The sequence below is a fragment of the Carcharodon carcharias genome, chromosome 12 (genome assembly GCF_017639515.1).
Source record: "Carcharodon carcharias isolate sCarCar2 chromosome 12, sCarCar2.pri, whole genome shotgun sequence".
Lineage (NCBI taxonomy): Eukaryota > Metazoa > Chordata > Chondrichthyes > Lamniformes > Lamnidae > Carcharodon > Carcharodon carcharias.
The window spans coordinates 65,115,282-65,134,355 of NC_054478.1; the positions used below are offsets into that span (position 1 = coordinate 65,115,282).

Below are 19,074 nucleotides of genomic sequence, written 5' to 3' on the forward strand. Positions count from 1 at the left end.
GAGAAACAAAGTTAATGGGTGGAATTTTACGGTACCGCTGCAGTTAACTGACTTTTGAATGGCTCCACATTTTACGGTCCCGCCCCCGCTGTGATGGGGCCATAAAATTCCACTCAATGTTTCTGGTCGATGACCGTTTATAAGGATCCTGTGAAAGGTCATAACGTGAAACATCAACTGTTTCTCTCCACAGATGTTACCTGACCTTCTGAGTATATCAGCGTGTTTTGTTTTTACAAAAGATGAACGGGTAAATAGGTGGGCTGATGCAATTTAATCAGATAAATGAGAGCGATAATTACCTGATATACTGGAATAAGTTGCACAATACAATCTTGAGGATTTTTTCCCCCAATGACAATTAATTCACATTGATGAATATCGTTGTTATATTTTCCTAATTCTGGTTATCAGTGTTTTACAGGACAAACCCCCAATCGCTACACCTTTTCTCAATGGGTTTGCCTTTCTCAGGTTTGCCACTGACCGGGTGACTTTGAGTCAGGAAAGTTTGTTGGGGCTTGTCAGCTGTGGAGACAGCTCTGTGCCACTGGCCCTGTAGACACTGATGTGGGCAAAATTGCCAGTAACATTATTTTTGTTACGTGGTCTGCACCGAATCATCTATTATCACGAAAATCCTGGACTTAGAAAATCAAAACAAACTAATCCCAGCTTCGTTTAAAAGATTTTGAACTGTCAGGGGTGCCGAATGTCGTGAATATGAAGAATGTTATTCATAGAAATTTACCGGAAGTGGGCAGTTCACAATGGGCCAGGTGAGCACTCATTGTCTTTCCCCATCAGGCAGTCATCCTATGATGTACAGTCTCTGCACCTTTCTAACATGTTTTCTTCATACCTGTTTTTACCATAAAAGGAAGAAGGAAGTTGGCGAAGGGCAGGGGCGAGGCGGCTGCACTATGGTGACTATACTTCTCCGAGACTCCAAGTGTCAGCAGTCTGTTCCACCTCCACAGGTAAGGAACACTGTTTGCAGCTCCTCCCCCACAAAGCGCGAGGCTGCAGGTATCAGGAGCTTCTCAAGTCCTCCTTCGCCTTGAAACTCATCCTTTCTATCTGTTTACTGTATGTTCAAATCCAAAGGCATGGGAGTGGACCTGGTGACAATCGTGCTGCTTCTGGCAAAAACATTAATTAGTGCAGAAGGTGAGTTCATGGTTACCACACGTTTCACTTATTTTGTTTTTTTATGCAGCATGAAAACAAAGGCCAGTAAAGTCTGCTCCATGACTGAGTAGAACCTGAGGCACCTAATATTGTGCAGATTCCTAGTTAATGTACAGTAAGTGAACTGAAATATTGTTCGGATTGTAAAATGTTACTTAATGTGCGCAAGTATCATTCGCCCGTATATAGATCAGGAATTAACACGTGAATGTTACACCTGATTTTTCGGGGAGGGGTAGATGCAGTATTGTTCACAATGCCTTGTAATAATCCATTCGTTTGATAATTTCAAAGAGTAAGTTTAAAAAAAGATCTACTTGTTTACACGTACCAGCTAGTGCTATTTGTCAAGTGTTCAGGAATGTTCCTTTCGGAACATTCGGCAGGCAAGTTATTCCCTTGATTCATGTTCTGGTCACTAATTCCTCCATTGTTTCCTTGGCAGGTTCCTGCTCTTCTGAAAATGCAGCCACTTGTGAAGACTGTTTGCGGCTCGGGCCGCTGTGTGGTTGGTGCTTCCAAGAGGTAGAACAAACGCTTTTAAAATATTATCAAGTCTTCCAGTGACAATTTTTACATTTACTCCATTATTTATTAAAGTGTTAGGTGAAAGTTCCTTTTCATGTCGTAAGTTTGACCAAGTTAATAGTTGATCCATTAAAACCACAGCCTTCTCCACCTAGTGCTTTTTATTTGTGGCATTTGCAGTCTGCCGAACAACAGTGTTAGTAAATGAATAATCCATTTTATGGATGAATATATAAAGTGTTTGCTCATAGCGTGTACAGCAAACTTTACTAAAGGTGAGGGATTCTAAACCAATTCATTTGTCCCTAAAATATGGCTGTCATCTGCACTTCAAACCGGGAATTTACACCAGCCCAGGATGTATCTGCTTTACCTGAGTAGGTAGCCTCAGGCTCAGAAAACCACGGTCTTGAACAAACTTGTACAAATATTCATCTCAAATTACTTAGCGAGTGAATGCAAGCCTGTGGAACAAAATGCATGTGGTATATTGTATCAAATAGAAAAGATATCACAAATGGTGCTGTGTCCCCATTAGCCAGTTCGAAATAAAGAGCTTGTGGCCAGCCAATCCTGGAATACGTGTTTTCAGTAGAGCAAGCACCCGCATTAAGGTAAAACTCACTTACAGTGGTTTATTGATGTTCAAAAACATTAAGCATATTTTGAAGATTCAGATGGAATGTTGGTTTGAAAAGTTGAACATTAATATTTTCCTCATTGGGATCTCTTAAAGCCACAATTTGGCACACTTATGAATATTAGAAAAGGAATTAGCAGATTTCAAAATTCTTTAACACCTCCGGCCTTTATTTTGGAAAACATCATCTTTATTACCATGACTAGATCTAAGCATGGAGTGTGTATTGTTTATTTTAGGACTTCAATGACGATGGTGGACGATGTGACACCCTTGACAATCTTCTGCTGCGGGAATGTTCCCGTGAGTTTATCGAGTTCTCCGTCAGCCACCTTAAGGTTATAAGGGGCGAGCCTTTAAGCTTGAACGGCGAGGAGAGGAGCGGGAAAAGGACACAAATGTCACCACAAAAACTTGCACTTAACCTGCGACCAGGTAAGCGCGATAAAGAGTGGCATTCTTGTGTACATGCATCTGAAAAGGAGGTGCATACAACTTTTCACAGGTTTCACTGAAATATTAGATACAGTCTAACTGGTCAAGCGACAATCTCCCTGTCTCCCTGTTGCCCTGGAATGCCAGCCTCAGGAAGCCTTTAAATACTTGAAATTGCTGCAAGAGTAAAAAAGTTCATTTAGCGATTTAAACGCTCAAAGGGAACCATTTTAAATAGAGGAACACAAATAGAATAATCTTGTTGGGTTCTTTATATTTTTTCAGCAATAATCATTGAATGGGAACAGCGCCTGGAGTAACAACAGGTTTGAGTAAAATAAAGCTTTATAGATTGTACTGTACTGGGAAGTCACAAGGATAAAAGCACTGATTTTTAAAAATATGCAGTAAAAGCCCATTTCAATATATAGTTAGCCCCTAATTCTTTAATGAGCAGAATGAATAACAATTGAAACTCTTATCAGTCTATACACATTAATGCCAGTATCTTTCGGATATAATTATTCAGCATCTCAAACATGCTGTTTGTTTTTTTTTTAAATTTTAATATGATAAAAACATACATTTCTAACAGGTAGTCGGGTGACATTTGGAGTGGATGTGCGGCAGTTTGAAGATTATCCAGTTGACATCTATTACCTAATGGACCTTTCTGCCTCTATGACCGATGACCTGAACAGAATCAAGGAACTGGGCTCCTCTCTCACCAAAGAGATGGCCAAATTAACCAGTAACTTTAAACTGGGTTTTGGAACATTCGTAGACAAGCCAATGTCTCCTTTTATCAAAACGACACCGAGTGATTTAGTTAATCCCTGCTGGTATGCAATTTATACTATTGTTCATATACAGGTCGAATGTTGACGCATTTTTCAGAAGCCCTGGAAGTGTAGAAAATTCAGGGTGCCAAATAATAATATAAAATGATTTAATCTTATGTTATGGTTACTGTGAAAAAGTTTCCATCCTTGAAATCAATTTAAAATCAACATTTTGCATTTTAAACTTAAGTGTGAAAAGAACCCAGTCAGCTGAAAACTGCTTAGCATCTATTTAGTTTACAAGCTTTGTATATATGGAAAGTAGTGCACCAATGCTCCAGCAATAATTTTAAAGCAGCCAGAACTGGACTGAGGGCTCAATCAGGCACAAAAGCTAAACATAATGAGATTTCCTGGGGGAAGTGACTTTCAATTTGTTTGCCTCCAAAGTCAGTTTGGGCTTTATTTCGTATATACACTATCTCCATACTAAACATGCAGTGTAACTATGGCCAAAGCTGTTGTGTCAAAGAAGAGCCTATTATCTCATTAGCTTTTGTTGAAGATTAAAAACTTCACCAGCAGATGGAAGTTACTGAGCAGAGCTATGCAAATGAAGTTGAAAGCTGCTCTTGTTATGATTAGACTCCACACTTGTAATAAATATTTTTCAGAGGCAGAGAGGTTGATTGGTGGCATTTAACAATTATCATGTCATTATAAAGGTGCTTACCTTACTAATGACAAGACAACCTTCTGTGATGAGTCTGTAATATACCTATCGTGCAAATATAGCAACTTCATGGCATTCAGTGCATGCCAATGGTGAGGCAGACAGTAAATTGCCATTTTTGCAAAACTCAGCACAAATGCAACTCAGACAGCAATTTTTTGATATTGACATTTAACTGCATCTGTTTTGCATCTGTAATTGTTGATATATTTACACAAATAACAGTGAGCACCATTAGCTTCATCATTATTTTTGCAGCAAAATCAGGTCCAACATAAGTGCTTTGAAAGCAGTTTGTGTGCTGAAACATTTTCTATTATCTGCATGTGTGAAAAATCTCACCCAGCTTCCAGACTGTAAAAAATAAATGGACCGATATAACTTTAATCTATACAAATGATGCACTTCAAAACTTAAGTCTATCTCAGATCAATACAAGTTTTATCACTTTAGCTATAGAATGCAGTTATTGAACAATTATCAGTTGTGGAGTGCCTCTACACCACTACCTTAGCATCACCCCAAAGAGATTTGCACAGCAATGTTAAACTTGTAGATTAAATCCATAGGACTTAACTTGACTCTAGATAATTGTTGTGAAAATTCCTGAGGGAATATCTCACACCACTCGGATGTAATGTCAAACTGGATTAAAAATGTGCTCTAATGGTCCCTACCTTCCCCTGAACCCTACATATATTACATTAAAATGCTTAAACAGCACAGGCATTGCTTCCTACACTGTTTAAACACTTAAACATGTGAATGTGGGTATTGTGTAATGAGAAAGGAATAATTGGCAATCTAGGGGATGAGCAACCAAAATATTATCAAATTCTTCATCAAGATAGAGAGTGACGTATTTGATTCTGAGACTAGGGTCCTGAATCTTAATAAAGGAAACTATGAGTTGGCTAATGTTCAAAAAGCGCACGGGTGAACTCCAGCAATTGTTATTCCTGTCTGACGCAAAAGTAAAATAGGAAAGGCGGCCAAACCATGGCTTACAAGGAAAATTAGAGATAGTATTAGATCCAAGGAAGAGGCATACAAATTGGCCAGAAAAAACAACAGGCCTGAGGATTGGGAGCACTTTAGAATCCAGCAAAGGAGGATCAAGGGACTGATTAAGACGGGGAAAACAGAGAATGAGAGTAAGCTTGCAGGGAACATAAAAACTGACTGTAAAAGTTTCTATAGGTATGTGAAGAGAAAAAGATTGGTGAAAACAAATGTAGCTCTCTTACAGTCAGAAACAGGGGAATTTATAATGGGGAACAAAGAAATGGCTGACCAACTAAATACATACTTTGGTTCTGTCTTCACAAAGGAGGACACAAATAACATACCAGAAATGTTGGGGAACACAGGGTTTAGTGAGAGGGAGGAACTGAAAGAAATCAGTATTAGTAAGGAAATGATGTTGGAAAAATTGATGGGATTGAAGGCCGATAAATCCCCAGGGCCTGATAATCTACATCCCAGAGTACGTAAGGAAGTGGCCCTAGAAATAGCGGATGCGTTGGTGCTCATCTTCTGAGATTCTATAAACTCTGGAACAGTTCCTACAGATTGGAGGGTTGCTAATGTAACCCCACTATTTAAAAAGGGAGGGTGAGAGAAAACGGAGTTATATACCAGTCAGCCTGACATCGGTAGTGGGGAAAATTCTAGAGTCCATTACAAAGGATTTAATAGCTGAGCACTTAGAAAACAGTGGCAGAATTGGACAGAATCAGCATGGATTTATGAAAGGGAAATCATGCTTGACAAATCTACTGGAATTTTTCGAGGATGTAGCTCATAGAGTTGATGAGGGGGAGCCAATGGATGTGGTTTATTTGGACGTTCAGAAGGCTTTCGACAAAGTCCCACATAAGAGATAAACGTAAAATTAAAGTGCATGGGATTGGGGATAGTATATTGAGATGGATGGCAGACAGGAAACAAAGTAGGAATAAACGGATCTTTTTCTGAATGGTAGGCAGTGACTAGTGGGGTACTGCAGGGATCGGTGCTGAGACCCCAGCTATTTGCAATATATATTAATGATTTAGATGAGGGAACTAAATGTAATATCTCCAAATTTGCAGATGACACAAAGCTGGGAGGGAGGGTGAGCTGTGAGGAGGATGCACAAATGCTTCAGGGTGATTTGGACAAGCTGAGTGAGTGGGCAAATGCATGTCAGATGCAGTATAATGTGGATAAATGTGAGGTTATCCACTTTGGTAGCAAAAACAGGAAGGCAGATTATTATCTGAATGGCTATAAATTGAGAGAGAGGAATGTGCAATGAGACCTGGGTGTCCTCGGTCACCAGTCGATGACGATAAGCGTGCAGGTGCAGCAGGCAGTAAAGAAGGCAAATAGCAAGAGGATTCAAGTACAGGAGCAGGGATGTCTTGCTGCAATTATATAGGGCCTTGGTGAGACCACACCTGGAATATTGTGTGCAGTTTTGGTCTCCTTATCTGAGGAAGGGTGTTCTTGCTATAGAGGAAGTGCAGCGAAGGTTTACCAGACTGATTCCTGGGATGGCGGGACTGATATATGAGGAGAGATTGAGTCGTTCAGGATTATATTCGCTGGAGTTCAGAAGAATGAGGGGGGATCTTAAAGAAACCTATAAAATTCTAACAAGACTAGACAGGGTAGGTGCAGGGAGGATGTTCCCGATGGTGGGGGAGTCCAGAACCAGGGGTCACAGTCTGAGGATATGGGGTAGACCATTTAGGACTGAGATGAGGAGAAATTTCTTCACCCAGAGAGTGGTCAGCCTGTGGAATTCATTACCACAGAAAATAGTTGAGACCAAAACATTGTATGTTTTCAAGAAGGAGTTAGATATAGCTCTTGAGGCAAAAGGGATCAAAGGATATGGGGAGAAAGCAGGAGCAGGCTACTGAGTTGGATGATCAGCCATGATCATAATGAATGACGCAGCAGGCATGAAGGGCCGAATGGCCTACTCCTGCTTCTATTTTCTATGTTTCTAAAAGCAAACAGTAAACAACCTGCCTCCAGTTGGTAGTGGTTACAGTATTAATGCAGCAGAAGACCAATGTAATGCTCAGTAGGCAAAAGTGAGTTATATTAATAATTGGTCTTCATATTCTGGTTTGTAACAAAAAGTTCAGTGCATGCTTACTTTGTCACATGTCTAAAGTTCTGCCTTTGCTGACTAGAAAATGATACAATTGTGATATTATAACTTTTTTCTGTCAACATACTCATTTCTCAAATCAGTATCAAGGAAGTACCAGAAGTATAACTTTACTATAGGATTCTGCTTCTGCTAATCCCAGCCAAATGTTTAATTCAGCAATTTAATGCATCAGTGTTTCTACTGAGAAAATATTTCATGTGTATAACCTCACAAGCTTCATTCTGGAAATAGTTATAAAGTTTGAAGTGTGTAAGAGATATCTTACCTTTAATTAGAACCTCAATTATCACTTAAATATTTCAAAATAATTTTCATCATAGTGGGTGCTATAAAAACGGATATAACCCTTATTTAGAGGATTCATCCCTTCCTGATAAAAATGTTTAAGTTTCCTTAAACTGTATGTGCAAAATTGTGCTGCACTGTTTTTCATGAGGTGCTCAATATTTTCTAGACTCAATTTTTGCTACATTCTGAATTCGATTGTGCATGGAACTGGAAAAATATTGTATCTTTCTTTTAAATAGGAGTCACGACATATATTGTTTGCCCACATTTGGTTACAGACACATGCTATCACTGACTGAAGACACCACAAAATTTAATGAAGTTGTTCAAAAGCAACAAATTTCTGCAAATATGGATACTCCTGAAGGAGGATTTGATGCAATATTACAAGCAACTGTCTGTAAGGTAAATGGACTTTTAAATTGACTTCACTTTAGGATTAGTCACTGCCACACAGATGAAAAAAATGTCCAAAGACAACTTGTTGAAGTATTAAAATAATCTATATTTTAGGAAAAAATTGGCTGGCGCAATGATTCCTTGCACTTATTGGTATTTGTGACTGATGCTGATACACATTTTGGAATGGACAGCAAGTTGGCTGGAATTGTTATCCCTCATGATGGAAAATGCCACTTAGACAGCCAGAACAAATATACCAAGTCAACAGCAATGGTAAAAAAATATTTTTTTTTAAATACTTTGTTTATTTGAAAATTGTTTATGTTTAAAATGTTGAAAGCCAAAAAGATTGGTTGCAAAATAACACTGCCATTTTTTGTGGGCTACATTTCAGGCCAACATTTAAAAATTCTCAACATAAGCTTAATTTTCATAATTCAAGTTCCTGAAAATAGAAATATTTACTCTTAGCGAACTCTAAATGTTGCTTGAAATATACATGACATTAATTTAAATGAATCTTTTAAGTTTTGATATTAATTTTTCAATCTAGTTTGCTGAGGCCTGAATATTCTAATTCATAAAATACCACAATTGTGGAGGATACCAAATGGTTAAATGCTAACACACACAGTTCAGTCCTGGTAATTTTCAACAAATAAATAAAACCTGATGGTGTATTGTGGCATAGGAACTAGATTTTGTGTCCATTCATACTCAATGGAGAGAAACAGCTGGTTGCATGACTACCATGCATTAAGTGTTCCTCTAACACTATTTCTTTACCAGTGTTATGAATAGTAGTTTACATTAACATTGCAGTCTAGGTTTCTTTTGGAAATGAGAGTTTCTCTGCTTGTTCATTGAATATTTGTCGACCTAATTTTGACAGGCGTTCCTGCGGTCTTTACCATGGGCAACATTTATGCAGGAATGGGCATGGGTGGGCGGGTTCCTGGGTGGGCGGGTTCCCTATCGGTGCCTCCAGTTGGGGGTGTGTGCAGAGCATGGTGGTCCTCCGGGGTCAGGGGTAGCCTATCAGGGTCCTCAGTGTGAACAACTGCTAGTGAACCTAAAAGGGAGAAGATGAACATGTCGTTAGTGAGAGTCATCACACTTGTCACTATGCATGCCAGGCACCCTGGTGAGACAATGGAGATCTGCATCACGGTGCCCATGTCTTTCGATTATCAATGGGACTTCAGGTTCGAGTCTCACATCAATATTGAGACTACACTAGAATGGTTGCACTTTCCGAAATTGTCACCTCTGCACTGCACCCTTATCTTTGTCTGACACCCCAACCTCACCATAGCCGGTTGATTGAGGTGCATGCAGCTTCTTAAGCTCCAGGGCCTCCTACTCACAGCAGGTGAGGATGAGGTGTAGGCGTCCCTCTCCAGTACTTGACCTCTCAATATTATTATGGGATGTCTTCTCCCAAAAGGATAGAGGAGCATTGATTAGGACACTCTCTACCTGCAGTGCCCATTGCAGCCTGGCCAACCCCACCTGAGGAGCACTTCGCTTGCCACATCCGATTCGTGGCTCCGTCTCAGTCCAAGTAGCCAGGACTCACCCCCTTGGCCAGCTCCGGCATCATTGACAGTTGCTACTCATGCTCTAACACCCCTGCCCTCATGGGGGGATGGCCAGTCCTTAATTGCTCTCCACACGGACCCATGTCAACATGGTACTCACCTTTCCCGATTGCAACAGATCATTGAAGCGCTTCCAGCACTGCACCCATGTGTGTTTCACCACGTAATGGCTGCTCACTAGGGATGCCACCTCCACCCATTCCTTCTTGATGAGGTGCTGTGGCCTCCGCCTCCCGTCTCTGGGGACAAGGGTGTCCCTTCTGGCAGCCACCTCCTCCAGGAGGGCTGCGAGGCACTTGTCGGAGAAATGCGGGGCCGACTGACCTGCCGACATGCTCTCCCGCTTGCTGTGTCCAACTGCACTCGAATCTATAGTGAGAATACAGGAGATGTCCTTCCGTGGCAGTCTTCCAGGGGCTGCCTGGGCCGCTTTTGAATCAGCCGCTGGGTCGGCCCTGGTGGACAACATGCCCCCGCCCACCCTTCTCGGAGCTTCCCCAGTTGCCTTTCACGCTGGGCTGGCCTTAATTGGCCTGCCAGCACAAGATCGCCTTCTGGCACTGATCACGGGCAGCAGTTGGCTTCCCGACTGCCCCTGCCGAGCCCGCCCACCAAGGGCAAAATTCTGCCCCATGCAAACAATGAAGTCCTTTTGCAACCTTCTTATCTGCTTCTTTTCCCTTTCTAAAATAAAATCAGATTGCCAAACGATTTTTCAGACAGACACCTCAAAGACCTTTCAATATTTGGTACCAGTATATTTGACTTCAGTCATAAAGAGTCTGTGGAAGTACTAAGAGTGTAAAGATTTTCCAACAATTTTTATTTGGATTTCAAATTGTGAATAGTTGAAGTATTTTACCAAAACCTGAACTAAGTACATTCCAAAAGCAAACTGTCCCTACCTTTAATAAATACAAACTCTTGACTCATTCAAAAGCTGTTTTGCGTCACAGGTACCATTGTGGCTTTTATGACAACTATGCATTGGGAAATTTAATTCTGACTCAGAGCTGCATTTCCTTCTGTCCCTTGTCTTGTTCCTTATTTCAAACTAAAGATGATGTGACTTCAAATTTCTGAGAATCTACTTTCTTCCAGTTTTGAATGGAAAGTACCAAAGACAAGGAGTGTAGGTGATTAGTTTTATACTCATTAAATATGTTTAAGGATCAAGAATAGGTTTTTCATATACTAAATATATTTTTGCCACATTTTGTAACAAGTTGCATTTTTATGATGCCTTTCACATGGCAAAACATCCCAGGATGGAAATGACACCTAGTATAGAATAAAAGCAAAATACTCTCAATGCTGGAGATCTGAAATAAAAACAGAAAATGCTGGAAAAACTCAGCATGTCAGCCAGCATCTGTGGACAGAGGAACAGAGTTAATGGCCTAAACTTTTCAGACGGGCTCAATGGGAGTGGGCGGGGACGGTTGCGGAGCTGATCACTGCCCGCAATCAGCTCTGCACCGCCATTTTACGTAGGTGGGCCAATTAAGGCCCGCCCAGCGTAAGACGCGAGTCATAGCGCTCAATGCTACCTGTGCGGGCGGGGAGAGGAGGGAGAGTCGGGGCCAGTGCTCTTTTGAGCATGCACGTGAAAGAGTGCTTCAATCTCCCCGAGGCACGCCGACTGAAAAATCTTGCCCAATGTTTCGAGTCCAATATGACTCTTCTCCGAAACTCTACACCTGGTACACTCGTATTATAGAGTTAGGAAGGTTGACTGAAGAAGAATGTTGTTGATAAATGGATTTTCCGAAGTTTTTTTATATAAAGTAGTTTTTAATGGGGACAGTTTTAATGAGGAGAAAGTAATGGTTTGTCCAAAAGTTTCTGTTAGACAACTGCCTGAACAACACACTGTCTGTCATGGAGTCAATGGTGATGGTGGAGAAGTAAAACCATTGTCAGTTTTTTAATATTCTAAGCAGATTATTGCTGTATATTGTAATAATAATTTTTGCTTATATAATGCAAATGGAAATTGATACCATTCTTATAAATAATAATGACAATATGTGGTATGGTAGATGAGCAAATGCACGGGGCTCAAGGATGGAACCTAAGCCATGTTGGAAGTGGTTTTGTGGATCCAAAGGACCACAAGATTATGGATGATGCATAAAACCAGTTCCCAGTTTAAAACACCTTAGTTACCCTGATAGACTCAATGAGTTGGATCTTCATCAGAAAAGCATAGATTTAGGGGTAATTTGATCAAGGTTAAAAAAAATGACCTAGTTTCTGCTTAGAGCAATTATTTCAAATGAATAGGTTAGGGAGGACCAGAGGTTATGCTTACAAATTACATAAAAGTAGAACTAGGTTAGAAGTTAGGCAGTTTTCTTTTCTGAGAGAATAATGGACTTGTGAACATGTTGGCAACTTGTGTGGTGAACACTGATGACCTACAAGGGAGAGCCGCACCTGTTCCTGGCAGGGGACAGAGATTACCTTGTGCAAGAGGTAGGTTCTGTAAATCATGACCAATGTGATCTCTTAGGCTAGTTTTGTTTGCCTAATGGCTTTGGAGAGGAATTTTCCATTTCTTTTTCTCTAATTGGTTTGGGTTTTTATCTAATTTTTTGTCTTTCTGAGGGATTACATGGCTACAGGTGGGTGAGGAATGCTTTCACTGTAATGCCTGAGGCAACACAACTATGTGGGACATGCTGGATGGAGCAATGGGCCTTTCTCTGTCCATTATTTTTTGTATGTTTGCATTGTAAATTACATAAATATTTTCATTTTACCTTTTATCTTTTACTTTATATTTGTAGGAATATCCCTCACTTGGTCAACTAATAGAAAAGCTTATGGAAAATAATATCCTACTGATTTTTGCTGTGACAGCTAAGCAGCTGGATATATACAAGGTAATTTAATTCACTATTATAACTGAAAGAATTGCAGAAATTTCAATGCTGAATAAGCAATTTATTTGAAGAAAATTTCTGGAGTCTTGTAAGCAGAATGATGAATTTACATTTCAAACTGAGTTAAAGTCTGATAAAGAAGATTGGTGTGCATTGTAAGGAATCACCGTATGATACCTTGGTACAGATACAGCATTGAATGCCTACAATTCAAAAGTGTAATGGAAAAGCAGGTAGTGATTGGAATTTTCCACTTTTATGGTGCATTGCATACATTAGGGAGAAGGAAATAGGATGTTGAGGGAGGGTGGGAAGAGGCAATTAGAGTTGGAGGAAATTGATGTGGACTTACAGACACTGGAATATACCAGTTGGGTCAAATCATTTGTCTCTGCCGTTAATTCTATGTAACCTTTGGTTTTGCATGACCTCTACCCATCATAAGGCTGTGCTCCTGACTTTAGCTAGTTTTCTAGCCTCAGGGCAATTTTCATTTCTCACCCAGGCTTCCTGGAATCTACCAAAGCAGTCAATGATTTCTGCAGCAGGCCTCGAGTGCTGCAATGTAGTCTGGCGAGTAGTAAAACTGAAAATTTGAAAAAAAAATTGCACCTGAGCCAATGCAACTGATTGTATTGAAGGGCAAAGATGTCTTTTGCACTCAACGATTCCAGGGAAGAGATAATGGAAATGTCTCTAACTGATGTACTTCAATCATTTGTATTATATGACAGTATGCCTGCCCACATATGGGTAGATGTATTATATATTCTCTGTCAATTTTGACAGGAAATCAGAAAAAGTGGGGGCTGAACAGTGCAGTTCCTGAAGTTTGAGTTTATTGAGGTGCCAGTATAATTTGAGCAGAAAACTTAGATCAATTATTTGCACAATAGCACAGGAATTGTAAATGAACAAGTACTAATTTATTTTTTTTAATAAGGTTTTGTTTGATTTAATTTTTCATTGCTTTGTGTTTTGGATGGGGGTTGGCTTTTGGAAATTAAATACATTTCTATTCTGATAACTCGTGTCAGTGTCAGTAAGCCCTATAACATGTTAGGTGCATAATAAACTTTCCTCCACTCCATAGAGTAATTACTTTAACACCAAACACAGAATCAGATCCCTCAACTGTAGTGAGTGCCGTTTTCCAATACACCAGTCATCCTGTGTACTTTGTGAGATTGCCAACTTGTTGCTAATTAGTTTGTAATTCGGGAAATTTTTGTCTTGTGGACCCATGACCACAAAAAAATTAAGCTCAGACAACCAAAATCATTCCCCACACAACTGCAAACTGACGAAGGAGACATTCATCAGATCAGTTTGGGTTGGACATTAAGCCCAGGCTATGGCAGTGAAAGACTATTATATTCTAATCCTCTGTATCCAGTACTATTTTTAATTCCTGAGAAATTGTTAATGCTGGACATTAAAATAATTTTTTCATCAAAATATATAATAGCCTGAATTCTACCCTCAGGGTGCCATCCAAAGCCGGCCCGCTCCTGGCTGAGTTCGCGCTGTGAATGCGATCTTATGCTGGGTGGCCAATTAAGGCCCGCCCAGAGTGAAACGCGACTGCTGGATGTATTTTCTGTGCGCGGGAGTGGGAACGTGTTGGGCGCCGGGTCCAATGAGGACCCAGCAGGGTGTTCAAAAACAGAAGAGGCAGCTCCCTGAAGGTTGCCGAGCATTTTGGGGAGGCTGAGGGAGCTGTTTGGAAGCAATCCAACAAATGTCCTGATGTGCAGACATAACTTCAGCACCTGGTGATCATGGAAGGTGGGAGGGCAAGTTGGTTGGGCATCTGCCCCCTGTTTCTCAGATTAGTGCCTGGGAGTGCTGGTGGAGGAGGTCAGTGCCAGGCAGCATAACCTAATGCCCAGGGACAGCAAGAGAAGGCTGCCCCAATTGACCAAGAAGAACTGGACAGAGGTAGCCACCGTCAGCAGGCACATGTGGTGTGCTGGACGTGGCTTCAGTGCTGTAAGGTTAAATGATCTGCTGTGGTCAGCCAGGGTAAGGGCAGTATTGGCATCGACCTGTGCGGAGAACTTTAGTTGGCTGCCCATTACTTGGAACGTTCAGGGGTCTATGAGTATGCCAACTGGCACTTAAGCCTGCCCTGCAAAGGCTGGGATGTCAACACGACTGGCCTCAGTGCATTGCAGGGTGAGATTGCCACTGTGACAATGCCCGGGTGAGAGGGTGGCTGAAAACCAGGAAAGGACCTTCAGGGAGAGGGAGCAATAATGAGGCTATTTTCCCCTGTCAGGAGAAGAGCAGTCATAACACTGCAGAGCACCGCAGAATGGGTAGAGGAATGCCAAATCTGTGCAGCCTGATGAAGCACGAGAGCAATGCACTGGAGCTGGAATGCCACTGGCCAGCTTGCTCTTCCAGTCACAGTGAGGCTGGGGTCTTGGAGGTAAGAGTGCAGGTGACGGATGCGTGTGCAGTGGGTACTGGAAATGTAACACGCCCCATTCATCAGAAACGGAACTGTCGTAGCCAGAGAGCCCATTGAAGCTCCAATGCAGATGGCACCATACAGCACATCTCCACTGTCTCCTCAGCCCACCTAGCATGCATAGTGACTATAACGATTGAATGTGCCACCTGCAGGAGCCGGCAGCAACCCTGAGAACCCCTCATTGAGCTCCAAGGAAGACATCACACCTGCACCAGCGACACACCATCTCTCTGAACCAGGCACCAGCTCAGATACTCATTAAATATTCAGCTCCGTGGGTAATGCACAGTAGTGAGGGCACATCACACTCACATGAGGAGCTGGCAGAGGGGTCCCAGGGAGCTGACAGTGGGAGCACAGCTGGAGACCAGGACCATGTTGCATCCGAGGCAGATGACGAGCCTCAGGAGTTGTCCATCAGGCGGCAGATGCTGGATGTCCAATGGGAAGCGCAGGGAGAATTGGTGGAGATGCATGAGGGTCTGCGTGCCATGGTCTCCGCCATGCAGGAGTCCATGCGGAGCATGAGTTCTGAGTTGACCCTTAACACTGAGCACGCAGCCTCCTTCAAGGAGAGAGTGGGTGACTCATGGAGACGCAGCTTCAGGAGCATGCTCAGGGGTTCCTGGGGTTGCACTCGGACCTGCAAGCCCTCACACAGACAATGGCCTCAGGAGGTCACTGCCAATGTGAGAAATGGACGAGGCACCTAGTCTCACTGTTGGGTGCCCGTCCATCAATGGTGAGCAGGGAGGTGCAAACACACCTCACGCTGGCAGATGAGCTGCCTGTTGTCTCTATGGGCTTCTCTCAGGGCACTCTGGACAAGGGCACCAGCTCCTCCGCCCCTCTGCTAGTGGCTGCTGCATTTGATGATGCTGCAACGACTGAAAAGTGCCCAGTTATGGGGCTGGATGCACCCTCCCAGGTGGAGCCTGCTCAGGCTCCAGCAGCTAGAGGATGCCTGCCAAGGTCACTGGGGTCACCAGGACAACAGAGTCATCAACTGCATCAAATGCTACTGACAGTGAGGAGGGGCACCAAGACACAGCACCTGCAGATATAAGCTAAAGGTGCCTTGAGCACAACAGGGCATATCAAGGTGACATTTTTTGTGTTAATTTGTTTGTGTTAGGGATGGACACTTTGTTTGTTCTTTGTTTGTTCATGTAACGTAAACATTTATTTGATTTAAATGGCCTGAGTTAACTGGGTGGTTTGAATAGGTGTCAGATGCAGCACAGGCTTGTAAAAGTATGGTGTTGTGTGGTGCTGATGTAATGTGTTGGGTTCTCAATTATTGATTGTTAGCAAAGGAGACAGTACCATTGGCTTGACAAGGCATCAATGTCTTTGATGCCTAGCAGAAGGATCACTGGATCGAAACATCCCAGGTGCTCCTGACTCCCTGAAGGTTCCTGTCCTCTGCCTCAAGGTCCTCAACCTGTGCCTTCCCAGGCTTTTCCTCTGAGCCATCACTTGAAACATCCTCTGTGGCCTGTGGAGTTGCCTCGCTTTCCTCAGCCTCCATTGGGTACCCCCCTGCCAGAGCCAGGTTGTGCAGGGTGCAGCATGCGACGACCATGAGGCAGACACGCTTTGGAGGATACTGCAGTGCTCCCCCTGATTGGTCCAGGCATCTGAAGTGCATCTTCAGCTGCCCGATGGTTCTCTCCACCACTGCCCTTATGGAGGCATGGCTCCTGTTGTATCTCTCCTCGGCCTCGGTTCTTGGGTGATGGAGCAGGGTCATCAGCCAGCTCTTCGAGGAATAGCTCTTACCACCCAGGAGCCATCCAACCACTCATGCAGGAGCCACAAACAGGCTTGGTACCTGTGAGTACCACACAATGTAAGCATCGTATGAGCTTCCAGGGTAATGGGCAAAAGCTTGGAGAATCTGTGTCCTGTGGTCACAGACGGTTTGAACATTCATTGAGTGGAACCCCTTTTTGTTTATGAAAGCTCCAGGCTCACCTGGTGCCTTGGTGCCCATGTGAGTGCAATCTATTCCACCCTGGACGTGGGGGATCCCAGTCATCACAGCAAAGCTTCGTGCTCTCTCCACCTGGCTCATCTTGTCTGTCCAGAAATGGATGAACATGCGGATGTGTCTAAAGGTAGCATCAGTCACGAGCTTGATGGAACTGTGTGCAGCTGATTGAGAAACAGATCCCCCACTGAGCCCTGAAAATAATCGAAGGCTTAGAAGTTGAGGGCCAGTGTAACCTTCAAAGCCAGCAGCATGGGGTGGCCGCCCATGCAGTTGGAGGTGATCTCTGGACCTATCATGTGACATATTGCTGACACTGTGTCCCTGGAGAGGCAGAGTCTCCTGTGGCACTGGACCTCAGACATCTGGAGGTAGTTGGAGCATTGCCTGAACACTCTAGCTGCTGGGTAGTGGCATCTTCGACTTGCCCTCCCGCCTTGGCCTCCCTGCTGGTCCTGCACCAAGTCAGCCCGTGTCTCTCCTCTTTAAGGTCTGTCCCTGGGATGCTGCCTGTACCCACCTGCCCTCCTCTCCCTCCTACCCCTCTCTTCCTCTTCAGAGAAGGTTCCACCAGCAGAATACATTATCCCCATTAGCTGGGATGCAGAGGAGCAGTGCCGTGAAAACGAAGGAGCATTGTGCTGCAATACTCAGGGGAACCTTCCAGGGAAGATGAGGACCTGAGATGCGGAAAGGCAGGCTTGACAATCAAATGAGATGCCAAGAAACTCTGGGGCAACTCTGTGCTCACACAGCAAAGGACAGGCAATGACAGAGAAATTGCTGCTGCTCCGAGGGCCTTTTATTCCACCCATGCATGAGGAAATGATTAAAATGTGAATTCCACCCACACGTTTTGCCTTTGTGATGAGCCAAATATCACACGGGCAATATAAAATCGTGGTCAATAGGCTTTTTAATTGCCTTAATTGGCCCTTTAATTGTTGGCGGGTGCTGCTGCAGCTCCCGTGCACGTCCGCCAACCTCAATATTGCACGCATGCTTAATGACATTATGATGCATGCCCAGCACTTTTTTGCGAAATTTTACGTGTTCGGTTTGGGCACGCTCCCAACCTCGGTACGCAAGATTCAGGCCAATGGGTGGTTTATCAGAATCTAATTATCAGTAATCTCTTTAATTAAAAAAACAAGGATCTTATAATCATTTAGAAATTTCTCTGGCTCTATGCCCTGGTGCATTAGATTGCTTGGGCATTGAGTATCAAAAAATCAGGAGAATACACATGAAAGGAATGCATCTAATTTTTCAATATCCATTGTGCCCGAAATCCCATGACCCTGGATACAGACCCAGAAGACTCTCTGCTGTTATATCTGAGTGTTTTTGAAGCAGTGGAAACACTATCTAAACATGGCTCTGACCTGGCTTTCAACCATTTGTCCTTAAAACTAATTGTAGCCTCTCAGCCAAATGCACCTTATTTCAAAGAGCCTTTGTTATATCTAAGCTATGACAGTCATTATTTCCAAAGCAACTCACCTTTGTTCTATGAATCATAAAGAATGAAACATGTAATTTTATCTTTTATTTGTTTAAAGTAATTCATTGCCCACATTGCCCATCATGAGTCTATGTTAATCAAAATAAAATTAAACTTCATTGGTACAAAACATAGCTAGTAATCTTAAGAATTACTGATTGCAGATATGCTAAAATAAATGAAACAAACAGTAAGGATTTTACACATGTTTAGTCATTATAATCCAAGCGTGTCTTAACAGGTGGCAGTGTAGACAGCCTTTTCTTAGCACACTGAATCTGACCTTTGAATGCTAAGAATCCTGCAGTGTATGACACAAACATAGCTCATGTGCTCTACTTTAATTAGGGATATGGACCTATACATGGACCTGACCTGCAATCTTTAGTCCTTAAAACTAATTGTAGCCACCCAACCAAATGCAGTTTATTTCATTAAGAA

The 19,074-nt window shown here is 42.6% G+C and overlaps 1 protein-coding gene across 1 annotated transcript in view; it reads left to right on the forward strand.

Annotated features, from left to right (window-relative positions):
• Window positions 1–664: 664 nt before the first annotated feature.
• itgb6 (integrin, beta 6) overlaps window positions 665–19,074 on the forward strand; it is a 96,952-nt gene continuing 78,542 nt past the window's right edge. The window contains exons 1-9 of the mRNA XM_041201281.1: window positions 665–779; window positions 881–980; window positions 1,108–1,170; window positions 1,637–1,716; window positions 2,599–2,794; window positions 3,390–3,636; window positions 8,006–8,171; window positions 8,280–8,441; window positions 12,562–12,657. Coding sequence (XP_041057215.1) covers window positions 771–779; window positions 881–980; window positions 1,108–1,170; window positions 1,637–1,716; window positions 2,599–2,794; window positions 3,390–3,636; window positions 8,006–8,171; window positions 8,280–8,441; window positions 12,562–12,657 — 1,119 coding nt within the window. The 5' untranslated portion in view covers window positions 665–770. The remainder of the gene's footprint in view (window positions 780–880; window positions 981–1,107; window positions 1,171–1,636; window positions 1,717–2,598; window positions 2,795–3,389; window positions 3,637–8,005; window positions 8,172–8,279; window positions 8,442–12,561; window positions 12,658–19,074) is intronic.